Source organism: Condylostylus longicornis, unplaced genomic scaffold (assembly GCF_029603195.1).
Source record: "Condylostylus longicornis isolate FDR11 unplaced genomic scaffold, ASM2960319v2 ptg000003l, whole genome shotgun sequence".
NCBI classification, from domain to species: domain Eukaryota; kingdom Metazoa; phylum Arthropoda; class Insecta; order Diptera; family Dolichopodidae; genus Condylostylus; species Condylostylus longicornis.
In genome coordinates this window covers 3483965-3507910 of record NW_026577972.1, presented here as the reverse complement: position 1 = coordinate 3507910, position 23946 = coordinate 3483965, and the positions used below count along the sequence as shown (strand labels likewise).

The 23946-nt window shown below is 27.1% G+C and overlaps 1 protein-coding gene across 3 annotated transcripts in view; it reads left to right on the top strand.

The window, feature by feature from the left end:
* The window catches only part of LOC129606046 (uncharacterized), a 100873-nt gene that overhangs the window by 32749 nt on the left and 44178 nt on the right, over window positions 1-23946 (top strand). The window contains exon 1 of one of the 3 annotated variants that reach the window (XM_055516101.1): window positions 19693-20006. The exons of the other annotated variants lie outside the window; for them this stretch is intronic. Coding sequence (XP_055372076.1) covers window positions 19975-20006 — 32 coding nt within the window. The 5' untranslated portion in view covers window positions 19693-19974. Of the gene's footprint in view, window positions 1-19692; window positions 20007-23946 lie in introns of those variants that run through there. 3 annotated transcript variants of the gene reach the window in all.

Genomic DNA, 23946 nt, shown 5'->3' with positions numbered 1-23946 from the left:
TATAATTTTGAAATTAATAACATAAGCTGATTCAAGTAACTCGACGATAACAGTAATTCTTTAACCCTCTTTTTAAAGTTTTTTATATTAGGTATATTTTTTATGTTCTCAAGTAGCCGATTATATAATCTTGACCGATATAAGTTCGACTCCTCCCAATACGTACATTATACCTAAATCGCGTGTTAAACTTATTGAATCTAGCAATAGAAGTAATATTTGTATGGCTATTGTTATTTAGAATTTTGTGAATACCCACTTCTCAGATGCCAAAAAGTACGGGTACTTCTAGAAGGGCTAGAGACATGGAACAAAAGGTATTAGATAAGGTTTTGCCTCTAGGATTCCAGAAAAAGGACATTTTTCTTTTGTACTTTATATTACTAGAAACGCAAACCAACAAATAAATAATACTTTTTATTATTAGAAAAACAAAACGAGAACGAGAAATAAATAATATTCGAAAATATAATATCTCACATATTTTAAGTTTGAAAAATCGAAATAAACTTAAATAAATATCAGGTTTTATGAAAGACATCAGATGTTTTCTGGCAACTAAATATTAATGCTTTATTTGTTATTGTTTTGAATATTATGTTTTGTCAGCAAGCTTTAACAAAATATAGATACACAATTTATGTACGTATATGTACATAAAATTTCATTTTTATTGTTAATATGTACATACGTTCATATAATGTCTTTATATCTAACAAGTCCCAATGCTCAGAGAGAAACTTGAAAGCACGACCTTATTTTATATGGCCTTTTTTAAATCGAAGTGGCTACTTTTTGAGAAGAAATATTAAAATAAATTCACGCTTATTATAAAGCAGGTAAAATTTAGAACATATATTTGAAAAATCAAAAAAATATATTAATATTTTCATTGATAATTATTTTAAAATTTTAAAAAAAGCGGAAAAACAACAAACACAACCTTCGCCTTCAACGTTTTATATGTTACTGAAAGCATTTCATTATTTTTAAGTGAACAGCTTTTTTTTCTCATAGGGTAAGTTAACTCAAGATATGGGAAGTACCTGTGGTGTCAAGTTGAAAATATAATTAATGAAAGATAATTATTAAATATTGATATAAATACGTAAAAGAAAAAATTTGAAGAGGGAATTAGAAAATAATATCTAACATACAATCAAATATTAATTATTAAATACAAATTTTATATAAACTTCAAAATTTTACCTCTATTTTTATTTGAAAAAATATTAAAAACTTACTATCATTTATATCAATTACCTAAGAAAAAAAAATATTTAAAATGTTTGGAAAAAACAATCATATATTTTTATTTGATACCGGATTTGAATATCTTTTTATTTTTGAAATAAATGGTATTTTACCAAATGACTCAAAAAATTCCGACTGTAAAATAACAGGTATTTTAAAATTTTTGTTCTTTATGTAATATTCTTTCCGTTTAGAATTAAGGTAGATCATACATACACATGCAGGGACATTTTATAAATAGATTGCTCTTGTTTACCTGCTAATAAAATATGAAGCACTCAATATAACATGTTTGAAATAGTTTTAAAATAATTATTTAAAAAAAAATTTATTGGAAGTAGGTACATACATATTTATTTTTATACCCTGCACTTCGTGAAGGGTATATTAACTTTGGTATGGAGTTTGTAACTACTTGAAGGAGTCATCTGCGGTATGGACATATATATATATTCTTGCTCAGCGTAAAATTCTGCGTCGATTTAGACATGTCCGTCCGTCCGTCCGTCCGTCCGATCGCACGATAACTCAAAAACGAATAATGCAATCGACACCAAACTTTCACAAGTTTTTTCTTTTGTGCCAAGGACGAACCCTATTGTTATTGGACTAATTCGGACAACGGGTTCGGGTAGCTGCCATACAACTCCGAGAGTTTATTTTAAATATTTCAAAAACTAATAAAGCAGTAAATATAAAATTTTGTATACATGTGTCCAATTATATTCTACATATGCTCTAAAAATTATAATGGGATAGCTGCCCCGGTTCGGGTGGCTGCCATACAACTCCAACAGCAAATTTTTTATATTCGGCAAAATAATAAAGTCAGATTCATGAAACTTGGCAGTCATGTGTCCAATTATAGGTCAAATATATTTCTGAAGTTTTAGAGGAATTGCTTGACAGGTTCGGGTACCTGCCGTACAACTCCAGAAGCTAATTTGAAATATTTGGAAAAATAATAAAGTCAGATTCATGAAGCTTGGCAGTTGTTTGTCGAGTTATAGGTCAGATATATTTCTGAAGTTTTGGTGGAATTGCTTGACAGGTTCGAGTAGCTCCCATACAAGTCTAAAAGCTTATTTTAAATATTTGGAAAAATAATAAAGTCAGATTCATAAGACTTGGCAGTTGTGTGTCCAATTATATGTCAGACATATTTCTGAAGTTTTGATGGAATTGCTTGACAGGTTCGAGCAGCTCCCATACAAGCCCAAAAGCTTATTCTAAATATTTGGGAAAATAATAAAGTCAGATTCATGAAACTTGGCAGTCGGATGTCCAATTATAGGTCCGACATATCCGTGAGTTTTCTATAGAATGATTTTGCAGGTTCGAGTAATTGCTACACAATAACGAAAGATGCAGGGTATAATTCAATCGGTTTATACCGACTGAAATGTTTTTACTTGTTAATAATTTAAAAACTAACTGAAATTATTTGAAACAATTTTATAAGTTACGTATGAATAATCGAAATGAGATAATTCAAATTGTTGAAATGTGTCAACCTATATTACTTTTAATAACATTTTTGTTAGTCGACACTACTCAACTTACCTTATTGGGAAATACAAAATGTGCATAAAAAATCATACATCCTTCCTCATTAACATTTGAAACCATACTGAAATATGAATTTGAAATTTTTTTTCATTTTTTCTTTCCTCCTACCTTTCTTTCTTTTTCGTGCAATAGAATTTAAATGGGAAGCTTTTTAAAAAATGTGTATAATATCCTGAGATTTTTTAAAATATTAATCTCTTTTTTACGTAAAAAAAAAGAAAAAAATAATAAAAAATATGACACGATCAGTGGCATTTAAAGAAAAAACCAACAACGAGGCCAAAAATTCGTAACATTTCGTAAAAAAAATTGAGTATTGGGACTTGTTAGATATAAAGACATTATGAGATTTTTTAAAATATTAATCTCTTTTTTACTTAAAAAAAAAAGAAAAAAATAATAAAAAATATGACACGGTCAGTGGCATTTAAAGAAAAAACCAACAGCGAAGCCAAAAATTCGTAATATTTCGTAAAAAAAATTGAGTATTGGGACTTGTTAGATATAAAGACATTAGTTCATATGTTCGAGCGAAAAACTCTAAAATCCTAAATTCTAATGCATTTATATATACATACATCTATTTGAATAAAATTATGATTTTCTTTTTGCCTAAGCCTTTTCTTTATTTGAAAAATTTATTTCTATAAGTTCACCCGCAGTTTTAAAAAAATATGTATTCGTTCATAATTATGTATGTTTGTACTTACAATTTTATTTCTAATTGTTGGAACTAAAAATTTTAAAATGTTCAATTCTAATACATTTATATGTACATAGATATATTTGAATAAAAATATTATTATTAAATTATATAATATATAATTTATTAAATAAATTATATATTATATAATTTATTTCTGTATGTTACCCCCAAGATTTTAATAACTATGTGTTTCTATATGCTAAACCACAGTTTCGAATACTATTCAATTCATATAGAAAGCTTAACAAAAATTAGTTAGGAAGCTTTAAAAAAATATACGCACATATTTATGTACTTAAAATTTTTGCGAATTTTTCCAAACTATTATAATAATATTTTTTTGGAAATTTTCTTTAAACTTTTATAATAATATTTATATGTTATATAACATATTTAAAAAAAATAAAACAAAAAATTTAAACAAAATAAAAAAAAATTTTTAAAAAGAATCCAAAAAAAGAAGAATACGACAACATTCAGGCAAGCATTGATCCGATAACCTTCCCACTAAGCTACGCAGTAGCTTGAAAATCCAGTAACTATTTAAAAACCATCTTATTTTACATCATATTTATATATAGCTACTTCTCAAGTGTCAAAAAGTACGGGTACTTCTAGAGGGGCTAGAGACATGAGACGAAAGCATTATATAGGGTTTTGCCTCTAGGGTCCCAGAAAAAGCGTTAGTTCAACCCACCTTCCTTCACCCCCGCCCAAGATGCTTTGTGACCGCATTTTACAAAATGGCACTACATCCTTTGTGGTAATGTTTTGTTTACCTTTGGAGGTATAAATATTGTATGTAAATTCATATTTGGAAGTGTGATTTATAACAAAAAGTAAACACTTTCTTAAGAAAATGCTAAAGACTTAATAAAATCTACATTGTTTTATAATAAGTATGTACGTAAGCATTTACTAATGTATTCTTTTCCCGATTTGCTACAAAATGTATTCGTAAGCAAAACATAAGTGTACATTAAATTTCTTGACAATATATTTTTAGGACAAAATTTTATGAAAAAATGTTATTCTATTGCATTAAACTTTTTACAAAAAAGGTATTTTCAAAAAAATATTAAGAACGGAAACTCGCTGTTATTGATTTGTAAGGGTAAAGTTTTTTTAATTTCATTTTAAAAAAATATAAAATTACCAATAAAAATAAGTTCATCTGGCAAATCGCATTTTTCAGGGTTCGAACCTGGCACTTTTGGCATAGAAATCGTATGCCATACGCATTACCCTATATAGTATTAGTGTTAAATGATTATACTTTCACGCGCTTTATTCGCATGTATTATAAAGTCCAAATGTATATGTGCATGGATGCTAGTAGCGAATTATTTTATGGCTAAACAGTAATTGATCGCTTAATGTGCTTATTGTCAAAGGTATTTTCCAATTTTATGCGACATAAGTCAAAGCGAGGTACAATAAATTACTCAAAAGATATTAGATCTCAAAGGAACTATTTGTTAAATTATGTTAAATTATACTATTTGTTATACTTATTTGTTTAATTATGAACTTTTTTGTAATTAGTTTGAAGAACTTATCTTATTTTAAGTTTTACTTATTATTTATTAGGAAAAAAACATTAGAATTTTTACATATCTCACCCCCTTTAAAAGTTATACCCCACAAAACCCTAAAAAATCTATATATAGCTTTTTTATTATTTAGTGGTGACTATTTTTAACAGGTGGACGATATGCAATAGATATATTGTATTTTATGTTATGACTTAAGTACAAATTTATATTTATCAAGCTAGTGAAATTCTCGCAATATTATTTTTCGCTTTTAAAGTTTAATTTATGATGCACAAATATTCCTGCACCACCACCTCCCTTATTTACTTGAGAACATAGAATTTTTTTATATCCTCAAATATTTATGTGATCATTATCGCCGTGAACAGTCCACGTTTCAATAAATAGAATGTATAATATTAGGAATGGTATCAAGTATATACGCTATTTCGCCAACTTTATGGTTTAAGATTCTTATGTTTATATGCAATATTTTTAAAGAGCCATTTTTTTGGAATCTAATTTCATTCAGAGACTTAACTTCATTGTGAATTGGGTAAAATGGCAGAGAAAATTCAATTTTTTGTATTTTCCGAAGAGTCATTTATTGATGTGTCATCATAGGTTCTGACAATTCTTGCGTTGTCATCCCTTTTTAAAAATATTTTGCCATTTTTTACCCATGCAAATATTATTACATTTTGTCTTTTGAAGTCCCTAGCTTTCTTAAATAAAAACTTATTATAATTCGTCAATTTTTCATTTATAAAAATGTAACTATCTATTGTGTTAGTATTTAAATTTAGCCTCTAGAAGTACCCGTACTTTTTGACACTTGAGAAGTAGCTATATATAAATATGATGTAAAATAAGATGGTTTTTAAAAAGTTACTGGATTTTCAAGGTACTGCGTAGCTTAGTGGGAAGGTTATCGGATCAATGCTTGCCTGAATGTTGTCGTATTCTTCTTTTTTTGGATTCTTTTTAAAAATTTTTTTTTATTTTGTTTAAATTTTTTGTTTTATTTTTTTTAAATATGTTATATAACATATAAATATTATTATAAAAGTTTAAAGAAAATTTCCAAAAAAATATTGTTATAATAGTTTGGAAAAATTCGCAAAAATTTTAAGTACATAAATATGTGCGTATATTTTTTTAAAGCTTCCTAACTAATTTTTGTTAAGCTTTCTATATGAATTGAATAGTATTCGAAACTGTGGTTTAGCATATAGAAACACATAGTTATTAAAATCATGGGGGTAACATACAGAAATAAATTATATAATATATAATTTATTTAATAAATTATATATTATATAATTTAATAATAATATTTTTATTCAAATATATCTATGTACATATAAATGTATTAGAATTGAACATTTTAAAATTTTTAGTTCCAACAATTAGAAATAAAATTGTAAGTACAAACATACATAATTATGAACGAATACATATTTTTTTAAAACTGCGGGTGAACTTATAGAAATAAATTTTTCAAATAAAGAAAAGGCTTAGGCAAAAAGAAAATCATAATTTTATTCAAATAGATGTATGTATATATAAATGCATTAGAATTTAGGATTTTAGAGTTTTTCGCTCGAACATATGAACTAATGTCTTTATATCTAACAAGTCCCAATACTCAATTTTTTTTACGAAATATTACGAATTTTTGGCTTCGCTGTTGGTTTTTTCTTTAAATGCCACTGACCGTGTCATATTTTTTATTATTTTTTTCTTTTTTTTTTAAGTAAAAAAGAGATTAATATTTTAAAAAATCTCATAATGTCTTTATATCTAACAAGTCCCAATACTCAATTTTTTTTACGAAATGTTACGAATTTTTGGCCTCGTTGTTGGTTTTTTCTTTAAATGCCACTGATCGTGTCATATTTTTTATTATTTTTTTCTTTTTTTTTACGTAAAAAAGAGATTAATATTTTAAAAAATCTCAGGATATTATACTAAAATCCTAATTTATAATTATATAAAATCCTAAAATCTAATGCATTTATATATACATACATCTATTTGAATAAAATTATGATTTTCTTTTTGCCTAAGCCTTTTCTTTATTTGAAAAATTTATTTCTATAAGTTCACCCGCAGTTTTAAAAAAATATGTATTCGTTCATAATTATGTATGTTTGTACTTACAATTTTATTTCTAATTGTTGGAACTAAAAATTTTAAAATGTTCAATTCTAATACATTTATATGTACATAGATATATTTGAATAAAAATATTATTATTAAATTATATAATATATAATTTATTAAATAAATTATATATTATATAATTTATTTCTGTATGTTACCCCCAAGATTTTAATAACTATGTGTTTCTATATGCTAAACCACAGTTTCGAATACTATTCAATTCATATAGAAAGCTTAACAAAAATTAGTTAGGAAGCTTTAAAAAAATATACGCACATATTTATGTACTTAAAATTTTTGCGAATTTTTCCAAACTATTATAATAATATTTTTTTGGAAATTTTCTTTAAACTTTTATAATAATATTTATATGTTATATAACATATTTAAAAAAAATAAAACAAAAAATTTAAACAAAATAAAAAAAAATTTTTAAAAAGAATCCAAAAAAAGAAGAATACGACAACATTCAGGCAAGCATTGATCCGATAACCTTCCCACTAAGCTACGCAGTAGCTTGAAAATCCAGTAACTATTTAAAAACCATCTTATTTTACATCATATTTATATATAGCTACTTCTCAAGTGTCAAAAAGTACGGGTACTTCTAGAGGGGCTAGAGACATGAGACGAAAGCATTATATAGGGTTTTGCCTCTAGGGTCCCAGAAAAAGCGTTAGTTCAACCCACCTTCCTTCACCCCCGCCCAAGATGCTTTGTGACCGCATTTTACAAAATGGCACTACATCCTTTGTGGTAATGTTTTGTTTACCTTTGGAGGTATAAATATTGTATGTAAATTCATATTTGGAAGTGTGATTTATAACAAAAAGTAAACACTTTCTTAAGAAAATGCTAAAGACTTAATAAAATCTACATTGTTTTATAATAAGTATGTACGTAAGCATTTACTAATGTATTCTTTTCCCGATTTGCTACAAAATGTATTCGTAAGCAAAACATAAGTGTACATTAAATTTCTTGACAATATATTTTTAGGACAAAATTTTATGAAAAAATGTTATTCTATTGCATTAAACTTTTTACAAAAAAGGTATTTTCAAAAAAATATTAAGAACGGAAACTCGCTGTTATTGATTTGTAAGGGTAAAGTTTTTTTAATTTCATTTTAAAAAAATATAAAATTACCAATAAAAATAAGTTCATCTGGCAAATCGCATTTTTCAGGGTTCGAACCTGGCACTTTTGGCATAGAAATCGTATGCCATACGCATTACCCTATATAGTATTAGTGTTAAATGATTATACTTTCACGCGCTTTATTCGCATGTATTATAAAGTCCAAATGTATATGTGCATGGATGCTAGTAGCGAATTATTTTATGGCTAAACAGTAATTGATCGCTTAATGTGCTTATTGTCAAAGGTATTTTCCAATTTTATGCGACATAAGTCAAAGCGAGGTACAATAAATTACTCAAAAGATATTAGATCTCAAAGGAACTATTTGTTAAATTATGTTAAATTATACTATTTGTTATACTTATTTGTTTAATTATGAACTTTTTTGTAATTAGTTTGAAGAACTTATCTTATTTTAAGTTTTACTTATTATTTATTAGGAAAAAAACATTAGAATTTTTACATATCTCACCCCCTTTAAAAGTTATACCCCACAAAACCCTAAAAAATCTATATATAGCTTTTTTATTATTTAGTGGTGACTATTTTTAACAGGTGGACGATATGCAATAGATATATTGTATTTTATGTTATGACTTAAGTACAAATTTATATTTATCAAGCTAGTGAAATTCTCGCAATATTATTTTTCGCTTTTAAAGTTTAATTTATGATGCACAAATATTCCTGCACCACCACCTCCCTTATTTACTTGAGAACATAGAATTTTTTTATATCCTCAAATATTTATGTGATCATTATCGCCGTGAACAGTCCACGTTTCAATAAATAGAATGTATAATATTAGGAATGGTATCAAGTATATACGCTATTTCGCCAACTTTATGGTTTAAGATTCTTATGTTTATATGCAATATTTTTAAAGAGCCATTTTTTTGGAATCTAATTTCATTCAGAGACTTAACTTCATTGTGAATTGGGTAAAATGGCAGAGAAAATTCAATTTTTTGTATTTTCCGAAGAGTCATTTATTGATGTGTCATCATAGGTTCTGACAATTCTTGCGTTGTCATCCCTTTTTAAAAATATTTTGCCATTTTTTACCCATGCAAATATTATTACATTTTGTCTTTTGAAGTCCCTAGCTTTCTTAAATAAAAACTTATTATAATTCGTCAATTTTTCATTTATAAAAATGTAACTATCTATTGTGTTAGTATTTAAATTTAGACTTACCTCGGATAGTCTGATTTTTTTCTTTTTTCTATGTTCCATTATTTTGTTCTTTATGTTGTTATTAGTCAGCTTTACCGTGATCACTTTTGCTTGTCCAGAATGCTTTCGACATCTTCCTTCTTCTATATAGGCATTTTCAATTTCCTCTGGTTTTATTTGTAAACCTAATTCCGCAAACACTTTATTTGTTATTTCGAGTTTATTTTGTATATTATCTGGGATTCCACTAATCTCGATTGTGTTATCATATTTTTTCTGCTTTAATCGTTCATTTTCCAAATTATTTTTCTGATTTTTTTTTGTTAAGACATCATTTTCGTTTCATAAATTTATATTTTCATCAACTAAAGTGTCCACAATTTTCTTTCAATTTATTTATCACGTTAGATATTTCTGAGAAGTACTTATCAAAATTTTTAGAATCTCTCCAACTTTTGTTTCCAAGCTACGGCTATCCACTTTATCAGTTTTATAGACTTTTATATAGGCTGATTAACAATTGTTAATCTGCCATCTTGGCGCTGCTTTTCACACAATTCGCAAAACTAGAAAATATCATTATTATCCATATGTTTCTTGTAGTCTTCACTTTCCATACCTATACAAGCGATGTGAAATAAATTTTTGCAATTACCATCGCATTCTACTCGCTTTGATTGTCCTTTGAAGCCTTTTTTACAGGAGCAGCATAATTTATTGTTTTTACAATTGTGCCATTTTGAAAATTTAATATAATAATTATTAATAATAATTATTATTAATAATAACGACATTAATCAATAATAATGACCGTAGTTAATAATAATAATAATAATAATTAATAATTATAATTAATAATAAGAATAGTAATAATTTATAATAATAATAACAATAATAATAATAAGTAATTATAATAATAATTAATAATGATAATAAATAATAATGAAAATAATTAATAATAGCAATTTTTAATAATAACAATTAATAGTAATAATAATAATTATTAATAATAATAATTGATGATAATAATAAGAATAATAATTAATAATAATAACAATTATTAATAACAATAATAATTGATGATAATAATAAGAATAATAATTAATAATAATACTTAATAATAATAATTAATAATAATTAATAATAATAATAATAATAATAATAATAATAATAATAATGACTAGTAATAATAATAAATAATAACAACAATAATGATCATAATAATAATAATGACTAGTAATAATAATAAATAATAACAACAATAATGATCATAATAATAATAATATTAATAATAATAATAATAATAACAATAATAATAATAATAAAAATAATAATAATAATAATAATAATAATAATAATAATAATAATTAATAATAATAACCTGACCATTGCAGTGGTTATGGCATCGGTCCTTTAACCAAAGTCTCGAGTTCAAATCCCAGTCAGGTCACTATAAAAATTATATTCAATATTATATATCTTAACATACAATACTAATTATTATTATACAAGTAATTTTATGATATTCACAATAATCGATATTAAAAACTAAGAAAAATAAACAGTAAATATTAATAAACTTAAATATTTAATATAAATAAAACTTCGGCAGGCTAGTCACCTACCTAGTTAACTCTATGACACTGTGAAACTAAGGCATGATATCATGCACTAGCCCTACGCTCCTCCTAGAAGTGAAGAAGAAAAAAAAATAATTATACTAAATAATATTTATTAATAATAATAATTAAAAATAATATCAATTAATACAAATAATTATTAATAATAATAATAATCTATACTAATAATAATTAATAATAATAATATAAATTAATTTTAATAATGATTAAAAATAAAATTAATTAATAATAACAACTGATAATGTTAAAATAATTGATAATAATTATCACATATAACATTAATTAATTATAATAATTAATAATAATAATAACTAATTATAATAATAATTGATAATAATTATAACATATAACAATAATTAATTATAATAAATAATAATAATACATAATAAAATAATAATATTATTTTATTACGTATTATTATTATTAACAATAATTAATAAATTATAATTAATAATAATGATAATTAATAATAATAATAATTAATAATAATAATTACCAATAAAATTAATAATAAATAATAATAATATTAATAATAAATAATATTAATAATAAATAATATTAATAAAAAATAATAATAATAATTAATAATATTAATAATACTTAATAATAATATGATTATATGTACATACAAAAAAGTATGTACAGAGCGTCAGCTTAGAACTAAACCAAAGCACATTTTAAAAACTTTGTAAGAGACCGATTAGATTTTGTTTTTTGTTAAATTGCCTCTTTTTCGGTTACCATTCTCTAAATTTAGAAATCAAATGACGACTTCATAAGAATTTCTTAAAGTTTGTACTTACTAACTATAGCAAAACAATAAAGTTGGGTCAAACCAATGGTTTGCGAAGCAGCACTTTTATTCATATACGAATATATTTCAAAAATTGCATACATTTAAGATGAGCAATGTATTTAATCTCTGAAATAAACCACAAAAAAAATTGAATTGGCATTAACGTAATGCTCAAATTTAATGTTTAATTGCCTGAGTTAAGAAAAATAATTATATATTTTGATGTTCTGGCGTTTACCGTTAGCTTTCTACATTTTAAGAAGCTTGCAGTTTCGGAAATATAAATTGCCAAATATACTACTTATACAAATTTCGACGTGAGATAACTTGTGAGGGAGTGGTGGTGGAGAAAAATTTTCTTTTTACGAACCTGCGGTCTAGAAGAAAAACGATATCGATGTAAATTTATAGAAGGAAAACTATGTCGATAAACTTTTAGAAGAAAAAGGATATCGATTAACGATAAAAAACTGGAAAACTGGATTCTAGATAACAGTAAATTTTGATGATCATTTTGTTGTTTTTTTAAACTTCAAATATGACATAGCGCGGTGGAAGAAATAAGCCACTACTCTTCTGTGTTTCGATATAATAAATAGTCAAAAAATGGCATTTATAAGATTTTGGGGGCTATAACTTTTAGATTATGAGAGATATGTAAGAACTTTCTTCTGCGGAAATAAGTTTCAATGTTAAAGATTTATGATTATATGAAATTTCAGCTTTCTATCGTCAAGGGTGTAGAAGTTTTGTAAACATAGTCATGGATGGACAGACAGAGTGAAACTATTAAGCACTATTTTCAAATTTTTTTTGGAAAATGCTTAAAAGTATCACTAACAGAGTACATGTTTTCGCATCAGCAACAAAAATAGTAGTAAAATCAGCTTTGGTCACAAGTGGACTTTTGATAGTTCTGATTAAAGGCAACGAAATAACTAACAAACTTTATTTTTTGAAATTCCATTAACAACAATTGTCATTTTTGATTTTTATTACATCCGTACGAACGCGTGTTCGAAGGGAATACTAAATTTGCCTTACCGTTTGTAACGCTATAAGAAATAATGATCTGAGATATGGATTCGAGTGTATGTTTTTGATCAGCTTCGAATTCTGAGTCGACTTAGCTTAGTTTGTCCGTCTGTCCGTCCGTCCGCCCGCCCCAACGATAACTCAAAAACTAATTGAGCTAAGTTCACCAAATATTCACAAATGATTTATTATAGTAAATGCCAGAACCTTATTTAAATTGGACATGATCGGGGTAGTGGTTCGGGTAGCTGCCATACAACTTCAAAATTTATTTGACTATACCTCATAAACTATAAAAGCTATGGTATTGAAATTTCACACAAACAAATATATTAGTTCGGTTAACGTGTTTGATAAATGTTGTTGAAATTGCTTGGCTCTTTCTGGTAGTAGCCATACAACTGTAAAAGTTATTTGGCGTTATCTCAGAAGTTATTGAAATTGTAATATAGAAATCTCGTCAGCACAAGAGTGTTATTAGGGCTGTTATATGTGATAAAAATCATTGAAATTTCTTGGCTCGCTTCTCATAGAAAATATTGAAATTTTGAAAAACACAGTACTTTTTGCATAAATTAATATGGTAAAACGGCAACGTAAAGTTATAGTCTGTCCCAACTCAACTCTATTTTTTCTGGTTTTAATTCAGTTTGCTATTTCATAAATATTCATAAAGAATTTAGAGTTTTCTTATTTAATATCTTATTTCTAAAAAATTTTATAAAAAAAACATTACAATTCTTGAGATAATTTTTTTTATATTATAACAACACTTTTTTATTCATAGTGTGTTCACAGTGCTCACACATCGGTATGTACAAACGTGTTTAAACAATACATACAATAAACTTTAAAAATATAGAGGTCGAAAAAACATATTTTTGAATTAAAATTAAAAAAATTTTTTTTTGTTAAATGACCATATAAAAATTATGTTATACGCTTACAGTTATAAAACAAGATATTTTCTATTCATATGATTTGTCAATACATAATTTGTCATACACGTACGTGCATAGAATATGCATCGAAAGAAAATTATATGATTTTGTTGTCACTTTTATCATAAAACATTCAAGTATATTAAGTGCCTAAAAAATTTTATAATCATTTGATTACGAGTATTGAATGATAATTTAAGTTAAGATTTTACAATTACAATTAGGAAAAAAGTCATAAATATTTATCTGTTTTGCAATAATTATCAAATTAGCAATTAAGACCTTAATTTGTAAACATAATTGCATTTGTAGAATCCAGAAATATTAAAAAGTTTGATGACTTTATGTATATACGAGTATTGAATATACTAGACTTTTATATTCGGACTTCATTTTACGTGTAAACAGGCTTGTTCTGGTGTTAAAGTTCTAGGGGGGTGATTACTTAAAAATTTTTATGAAAAATATGAACTAGTTTCGGGGTTTAAAGAAAATCAGAAGAAACTTTTAAATCTTAAGTATTGTTCACAACATTTTTTGAAATAAATATATCTACATAATGGTATATTATTGGTTGATGTACGACTTACAACTGTCGAGTAATGACTATACAAACACAACACTTTGGGTTAGAAAACTGAATTTATTTTTAAAAAAACCTTCTCTACAATTTTGTCATACATAATTTTCATGTTACACTTGCCGTTTCTCAGGTAAACTTTTGTGCAAATACTTATATGATAAATATAAGTATATCAGATCTTCGATATTTAAACTCAATTTTTAGTTTTTTCACCTTTACAACAGAATTTCAACTTATACAAATCAATATTTCATTTATAGAATTTGTATACATTTCCAACTGCCCCAAGCTGCTCTGGATTATTGTAAAAAATTAAATGACACATATTTAAAAAGACTCAACATAAAAAGAAATTTCTGTAAAAAATGCTAGAGAAAAATATTAGTAAAACACTTCAGATAATGTTAAATGTTTGATTGTTTGTGTAGGGAAATAGATAAATTTCCAAAATGAAACTGACAAATCTAGCGAATCATTTTTTTTTAAATTTGAAAAAAAAACAAATATTGCGATAAAGTTAGGAGAATAGGTAAAGGTAATTATGATAATTTTCAAAACAAATTTGAAAATTTTTATTTTTATACCACAACACATGTTTGATTGAAAGTAGTAATGATAGTTCTTTCAGAATGCTATACTTTTCTTTTCATATTATTGCTCTAATAATTTTTCATAATTCTCTAATATTTTTTAATAACGAGAATTTGTTTTTGTATTTCAACAAACCTTGAATTGCTCATCATTTCCTAGTTAGCGAATCATTTATAGTATTCCTATAGTTTGTTACGACAAAACTGCATGTACTCTTCTTTTAAAACCCCAGAAAAAATTTAAATTTAATGTACGAATAATAGTAAGATATTGACACAATAATTATGAGATTAATCAAATATAAACATACGTTTATGTCCAGATATATATTTGTAGATTCTACATCAAAAAATAAGAAAAAGAGTGATTAAGAAAGAGTTATTAATTAGGTTTTTTGGTGCAGAGGTAAGAAAAAATTATGAGTATAATTAAGGGAAATTTTAGTTAAATTATACATTATTTCTCTTAGTTACCCTTAGGCCCTTATTGTGATCGGCAAAGCGAATGAAATTTTTGGCGAATATAAATTTTTGGTATTGTAATTAGCGAATTCGCCTAAATTTTAGGCGAGTGAGCATTAATGAAAATTCAGGATGACAAGCTTGGCAAATGAAGCTTAAAATCAAAATAATAGGTACTTAAGTATTTTTTACCGACCGTGTTGTGTAAACAATAGGTAGGTTATGTGATGGCAACAAATTTTGCATATCGAGTTTTCGGTGGGAACGTACTTCTCCATAGTAGCGAAGTGTAAATAAACTATTTTTAGCAACCTGTCGGTCTGTCGGTCTGTCCGTCTGTCGGTCTGTCGGTCTGTCGGTCTGTGTGTGCATGCGTGTATCTCAAGTTCGGCTGAACCGATTTTGATGAAATTTTATATGTAAGTTTGTTTCCACCATGGCACGGATCGATCAACTTTTGGTATATATCAGGCCTCGGGAACTGCACTTTTTAGGGGGCCTGTTTTACATTTTTGAACATTTTGAAGAAAATATTCAACCGATTTACTTGAAATTTCGTATATAAGCTTTGCTTGACCGTCCGCGAAAATTCCTATGTTTTGGAAGATATCAGGCGTCGGGAACTAGACGTTTACTACGGGCCAAATATACATTTTTGTGTATATAAAGAGAAATAATCAACCGATTTCATTGAAATTTAATATATGAATTCCCCGTATTAAAACAATGAACATGTAAATTTTTTGGAAAGATCAGGCATTGGCAACTAGACGTTTACTACGGGCCAAACATACACTTTTGTGTATATAAAGAGAAATAATCAACCGATGTCATTGAAATTTAATATATGAATTCCTCATATTAAAGCAATGAACATATAACTTTTTTGGAAAGATCAGGGCTCGAGAACTGATTTGCGGGCCGATTTTACATTTTTCACCATATCCACAGAACAAATTGATGGAATTTCTTGAAATTTGATATTTGAGTTCTGGTTGTTACCGAAACTAACTGGCGAGCATTTCAGGGAATTCGGGTAGCACAAAGCGAAACTCTACTAAGAGCCAAATTTACATTTTTCTAAGTATGTTAACTATAAGCTTACTAATGTCCTAAAAATTGGAAAGAAGTATTTAACAGACATTTTTATAATATTCTGTAACACTTTCATTTAACTAGACAATACACAATGCGGTCGGTTATGTGCTGACCACATCAGATTTTTTTATTTATAGCATTTATTTACAGCATATAATAGAAAAATCTAAACATGAAAAGTAGGTTCATAAAATTCTACAAATTATTGTAAAAAATATTGATTGGTTATTATTAATTTAAGCGCGAAAACCAAAACAATTCGAGCATTTAAATAAATTAATGGACAACAACCCTGTAATTGCTAAAGGATAGAAAAATTCAGTTGTTCTTGCGAAAAAGCAAAAACAATGTACATATGTGTGATATTAACTTTATTATTTTTGGTAGGTTTTTTGATGTCTTGCGGTAGCAACATTTTGGATCTGGAAATGTAAGCATTCGCTGATCATAATATAAAATATCATTCGATTCGCCTGCTCTATTTGACACGCCTAGTCATTTATTTAAAAACAACTATACTCCTTAATATGGAAAGCCGAAATCTTTACTAGAAACTTATTTCCGTTGAAGAAAATTTTTACTTACTTTCCCTCCTCCCTTTGAAACTCTTACCCGCCAAAACCCTAAAAATGCCTCTTTTACTATTTCCTGCAGTGAAACGATAAAAATTTTTAAAATTTTGCCAACGCAGAACAGTGGCTTGAAACAAAATGGCCGTTAAAATTTACCGTTGTCTAAAATCCTTTTTTTTTTTTTCAAATTTTTTACGGCGTTTTTCTTTTAGATTCTAGGTTGTAAAAGTTTAAAATTTTTACAAATAGCTTTTGGCACTAATAAATAGTTCATTTCGTTAGATGAAATTTGTTTTTCCATCCCCTAGCAAGTTGTCGAAATTTGTAAAATGTGAATTTTTGGCATCTTATATTTCCGAAACTGCAAACTTTTTTAAATATCTATAAATACAGAAAGCTAACAATAATTTCATGCCACTAAAAAATGTAATTTTTTTTCTTTGCTCACGCGGTTAACTCTTAAAATCGAGTGTTTTGTTAACACTTCTTTAAATTTTTGTTTTATTTCAAAAACTGCATAAAATGTTCATTTCAAATGTAATCAATTCTTGAAGGAGTCTCATATATAAATGAAAGAAAGCGGATTAGAGATAATGATCAATTTTAACGGCCATTTTGTTTTTTTAAACTTTAAATATGGCATACCGCGGTGGAAGAAACCAACCACAATTTTTCTGTCTTTGCAAAATTCGAAGAATTTTGTAGTTTCGCTACAATAAAAAGCCAAAAATGGCATCAACAACAAAAATAGTAGTAAAATCAGTTTTGGTCACAAGTGGACTTTTGGTATATCTGATTAAAGCAAAAAAATGTAATCACATTATTTTTAGAAATTCAAAAATCACACTCCAGTTTGTAAAAGTTTGAAATTTTAACAGCTTTTATACACTTATGAATAGTTTTTATCGTTAGAAGAAATTTGTTTTTTAACTCCACCCCCTAGGAAGTTATCGCACCTCGAAATTTGTAAAATGTGAATTTTCGGCACCTTATATTTCCGAAACTTCAAACTTTTTCAAATTTCTATAAATGCAGAAAGCTAACAATAATTTCATACCACTAAAAAATATAACTATTTCTTATTTAAATTTTAGCTTTATTTCAAAGATTTTATGAATTAGTCATCCCAAATGTATGCAATCCTTAAAGTAGTTTCGTATATGAATGAAAGAAATTTTAATAATGTAATTTGTACATAACCACATTGTCATTAAAAGCTGTATTTTCAATTGTTGGAGGGTTGATTTGACCCGTCTTTATATTATTTTCTTACACCACTTGGGTGATTACTTCACTTTCTATCTGGAGCCATGCCGATGATAAGTTGCCGTAATTTTCCTTAAATTTAATCGAATACTAAGGATACATTGATAATTAGTTCGTTACTAATATCTAATAATTGTACAGGTTTACAATTTTAGAAAAAAGCGAGAAAAAATAGAGTTGCCCGTGTCAACTCTTTGATACCCGTACGAATTCGTTATCCTACGTGCGAATAATGATGCCATAGCTGACTATGAGACTGACTATAAATTTAAGTTGTTGTATTTCCATATTAATTTATGCAAAATTTCAGTGTTTTTAATAATCTCTACAAAATGGTCAAACTACTATTGAAGTTGTACGGCTGCTTCCGAAACGAGCCAAGCAATTTCAAGTTCGCTAGTGTGAAATTTTGATATCACATCTTTTACAGTTTCAAACACATCGGCCCTACTAATATATTTACTTGTGCGAAATTCCAATATCACAGCTTTTATAGTTTCTGAGATATAGCCGAATCACTTTCAGTTTTATGGCAGCCAGCCGAACCACTATTTCGATCATATGCTATTTAAATAGGGTTCTGGCGTTTACTATAATAAATCATTTGTGAAAATTAGGCGAACTAAGCTCAATTGCTTTTTAAGTTATCGTTCGGACGGACGGACAAACTAAGCTAAGTCGGCTCAGAATTCGAAGCTGATCAAAAACATACACTCGTATCCATATCTCAGACCATTATTTCTTAGCGTTACAAACGGTTAGGCAAATGTAGTATACCCATAGAACATACGTTCGTACGGGTATAATTATACAAGCAAATATCAGAATAAGGTACAATGCTTTTATTTATTGCTGGTATGTAGTTAATAATGATTAGATAATAGAATATTTTGCACATCAATGTAAATCACTGTAAAATATTTGTTATAGTTAAAATAAATAATAATTGAAGACTCTATTGATTAATTAAAGTATAATAAAGTCAATATAAGTATAGATGTAAACTCGAAAAAAATTTTATACAGTTATTAAAATAAAAAATAAAAAACAATTTATTAAAAATGTAAGTTCCAATTAAATTTAATATAAGTTCCAACAATATTATTATTATTTTTTGTTTATTTATTAAACTCTTTCCCATGTGGACGTACTATTTATAGAATAATAAATGAACTTAAATTCTTAGTTATTTGTAAATCATAACAAAAAAAATAAACACAAAGATAAAGTTTTTCATATTCGATAAGTAAATTTAAAGTTAAAATATTTATCTCATGAATAACAAATACATGAGTATAAAACTAATTTGTTTATCATACATTAAAAAAAAGCATAAATGAAATTTTTAGCTGTGAAAGAAAATAAAAACGAAAAAAAAAGTCAAAATAACACTAGTAGTTCCTAAACTAAAAGAAGAAAAATCACTAACAGAAAACAAAATTATGACGACAGCTGTCTACTCTTCAGTGTTCTGGTAATATTTTTTTTTATTTTTACTTTTTTATTACAAAAATAATCATAAGCGCTATTATCATATTTTTTGTTTTTATTCCCATATATTATTATAATAATATAGGTATCCGGCCTATATATTATTATAATATAAAAATCGTTAAATATTAATATAACTGAACCGATTTTTATGAAATTTTATATGTGAGTTTATTTTGGCTGTGAGACGGATTGATTAAGTTTTGGGACGTATCAGAACTCTGAAACTGAATCTTTTTTAACCAATCTCCTTGTAATTTAATATTTTCTCGATAATCGATTTGTCGGTCTGTCTGTCTGTGCGTGCACGCGTGTATCTCAAGTTCAGCTGAACCGATTTTGATGAAATTTTCTCGAATTCAAGCCTCGGTAACAACCAGAAGTCAAATATCAAATTTCAAGGAATTCCATCAATTCGTTTCGTAGATATGGTAAAAAATGTAAAACCGGTCCTCAGATTAGTTTCCGAGCCCTGATCTTTCCAAAAATTTATATGTACATACATTGTTTTAATACGAGGAATTCAAATATTAAATTTGAATGAAATCGATAAATTATTTCTCTTTATATATGCAAAAATGTATATTTGGCCCGTAGTAAACGTGCAGTTGCTGATGCCTGATTTCTTTCAAAAGTTAGGAATTTTCGTGGACGGTCGAGAAAAGCTTGTATATGAAATTTCAAGTAAATCGGTTGAATACTTTCTTCAAAATGTTCAAAAATGTAAAACAGGCCCCCTAAAAAGTGCAGTTCCCGAGGCCTGATATATCCCAAAAGTTGATCAATCCATGCCATGGTGGAAATAAACTTAGATATAAAATTTCATCAAAATCGGTTCAACAGAACTTGAGATACACGCGTGCACACACAGACCGACAGACCGACAGACCGACAAACCGACAGACTGACGGACCGACAGGTTGCTAAAAATAGTTTACTTACACTTCCCTACTATGGAGAAGTGCATTCGCACCGAAAACTCGATATGCAAAATTTGTTGCCATCACATAACCTACCTATTGTTTACACAATACGGTCGGTAAAACAGTTGCTGCAAAGTAGTATTGATTTTTATGCTTAGTAGTATTTACAAATGTATTTCGTACAGAAAGCTCTGCGTTTAAAGAACTATAAATTAAAACGCATTGTTTTATGCAGAATACATTTAAAACTACAAATACAAGGTTTTGCATTAAGACCTGCGAAATCTCGACTAAAAGTAAATTGTTAAAATTGTTTCTAAGCAAATATTGCGGTTTGTAAAATATTTGTTCAAATATTGTTTCTATTGTTTACAGTTTTCTGACAAAACGAAAATTGCCTTGCGAAATAAACTTACATATAAAATTTCATCAATAAATTAGTTCAATCGAACTTGAGATAAACGAATACACACAAACCGACAGACCGACAGATTGCCAAAAATAGTTTATTAGACTTTCCTGCTATGCAGAAGTGCGTTCCCACCGAAAACTCGATTAGCAAAATTTGTTGCCATCACATAATCTACCTATTGCGTACACAATGCGGTTGGTAAAAACTTGCCGCATCACTCAGTCTTCTTTCGAAATACATATTTTGCATAGAATTCTTATTCGTTCAGAATGGATTGTTTATATAATATCTCAAAGGAAATACAGAGGAATGGAATATGAAACAATATCTTGTAATGAATTTTTTTTCTGTGGTTATGTTCTCTAATTCCACTTATTGGTAATATATTATGGCAAATGAATGAACCAAAGCAACCGTTATTTAAAAATTGAAAAATATGCAGCGTCATCCGTGGCTCCCATACACAATTTTATTGCAAACATTTAATTTATTCGGAATTATCCATAAAATGGACGCGTTATGCGTCGTACAGAAATTCCTTATTTTGACAGTAGAATCCTGAAATTTAGTTGAAGTTCTTTGTTCACCGATTTTGACAGACCGCACTTACGCATTCTGCAATTCTATTTTATATATGAACTAAGTATTCAAAAAAATTATGGATCTTTTAATGTATACGTACTTTGACTTATTGCAAGTTTAAATTTATCAGAACCTTTACGGCGTACCGAAAAAATAGCTAGGCGTTCAATTGTGTTCTAATTGCAGGAGTGATGTTCATATAAAAATATATAAAACATTAATATTAATTTTCTAGTTCCAAAGGATGCGTTTATAAAGTAAAAATTCGAATCCGCCATGGTTTTTGCGTGCAAATTTAACTTTTTCATAAGAAATATGAAAATGATCCAGCGATGCAATTGATTTTTAATCACAAACTAAGGTTAAAATTTTTAAAATGTAAGATTTTACAAACTTATGTACGTTACCGAAATTTTCGAAAATTAAAACTATTTAAGGTTGTCAAATCCTTCATAATACAATGTTTGGGCTTTTTCTAAAAACCCTGAAAATATGCAAGATTAACAGAGTTCTTTTCAAGTAAGATCTTTTATTCATGGAATTACATTGCGATAAAACAAAGAGTAGCGGTACTCGTATAATCGGAACGTAATCAAAAATGTGAATCGGTACAGCATCGACGCAAAAAAAGTTACGGATGTTATGCTGATGTTTTAATACTTTCTAAATCATATGTCTTTTGGTGTCCATTTTGAAAAGGTTTCGTTTAAAAGTATAAAATTAAGTATTAAGTTTAGGAAATTTTAATATAATAAAACATTTAAAAATATTAATACAGTCCAATTTTTACTTTTTTTAGTTAATTCATTATTAGAAATTAATATTATCAAAAAATAATTAACTTTATTAGTTATTTATTTAAAATAATAAATTATTTTTTTCTTAGTTTCCATTTCAAAAACTTTGCATCAATACAAAATCACAAAAAAAAAAGCATAGCTGATTTAATGTGATACGCATACGATTCGAATTGTTAACATAATATTTGCACACCAAACTTTTAGATGATTTTATATCGATGCTGCGTAACTACTTTCGTATTAGTATTAACGTAGTATTCTCAATTAAAACGTGTTATTGGCAATAAACATATCAAAACTAAAAAATAACAAACCAAACAAGGTTATTTCTCAAAATAAAAATAAAAAATATCTGATGTGCTCAGCACATAACCGACCGCATTGTATATTGTCTAGTCAAGTGAAAGGGTTACATAATATTATAAAAATGTCTTTTAAATACTTCTTTCCAATTTTTAGGACATTAGTAAGCTTATAGTTAACTTGCCTAGAAAAATGTAAATTTGGCTCTTAGTAGAGTTTCGCTTTGTGCTACCGGAATTCCCAGAAATGCTCGCCAGTTAACCAGAACTCAAATATTAAATTTCAAAAATTCCATCGTAGATATGGTGAAAAATGTAAAATCGGCCCGCAAATTAGTTTTCGAGCCCTGACCTTTCCAAAAAATTTATATGTTCATTGTTTTGATACAAGGAATTCAAATATTAAATTTCAATGAAATCGATAAATTATTTCTCTTTATATATGCAAAAATGTATATTTGGCCCGTAGTAAACGTGCAGTTGCTGATGACTGATTTCTTTCAAAAGTTAGGAATTTTCGCGTACGGTCGAGAAAAGCTTATATATGAAATTTCAAGTAAATCGGTTTAATACTTTCTTCAAAATGTTCAAAAATGTAAAACAGGCCCGCTAAAAAATCCCAGTTCCCGAGGCCTGATATATCCCAAAAGTTGATCAATCCATGCCATGGTGGAAATAAACTTACATATAAAATTTCATCAAAATCGGTTCAACAGAACTTGAGATACACGCGTGCACACACAGACCGACAGACCGACAGACCGACAAACCAACAGACCGACAGACCGACAAACCAACAGACCGACAGACCGACAGACCGACAGACCGACAGGTTGCTAAAAATAGTTTACTTACACTTCCCTACTATGGAGAAGTACATTCGCACCGAAAACTCGATATGCAA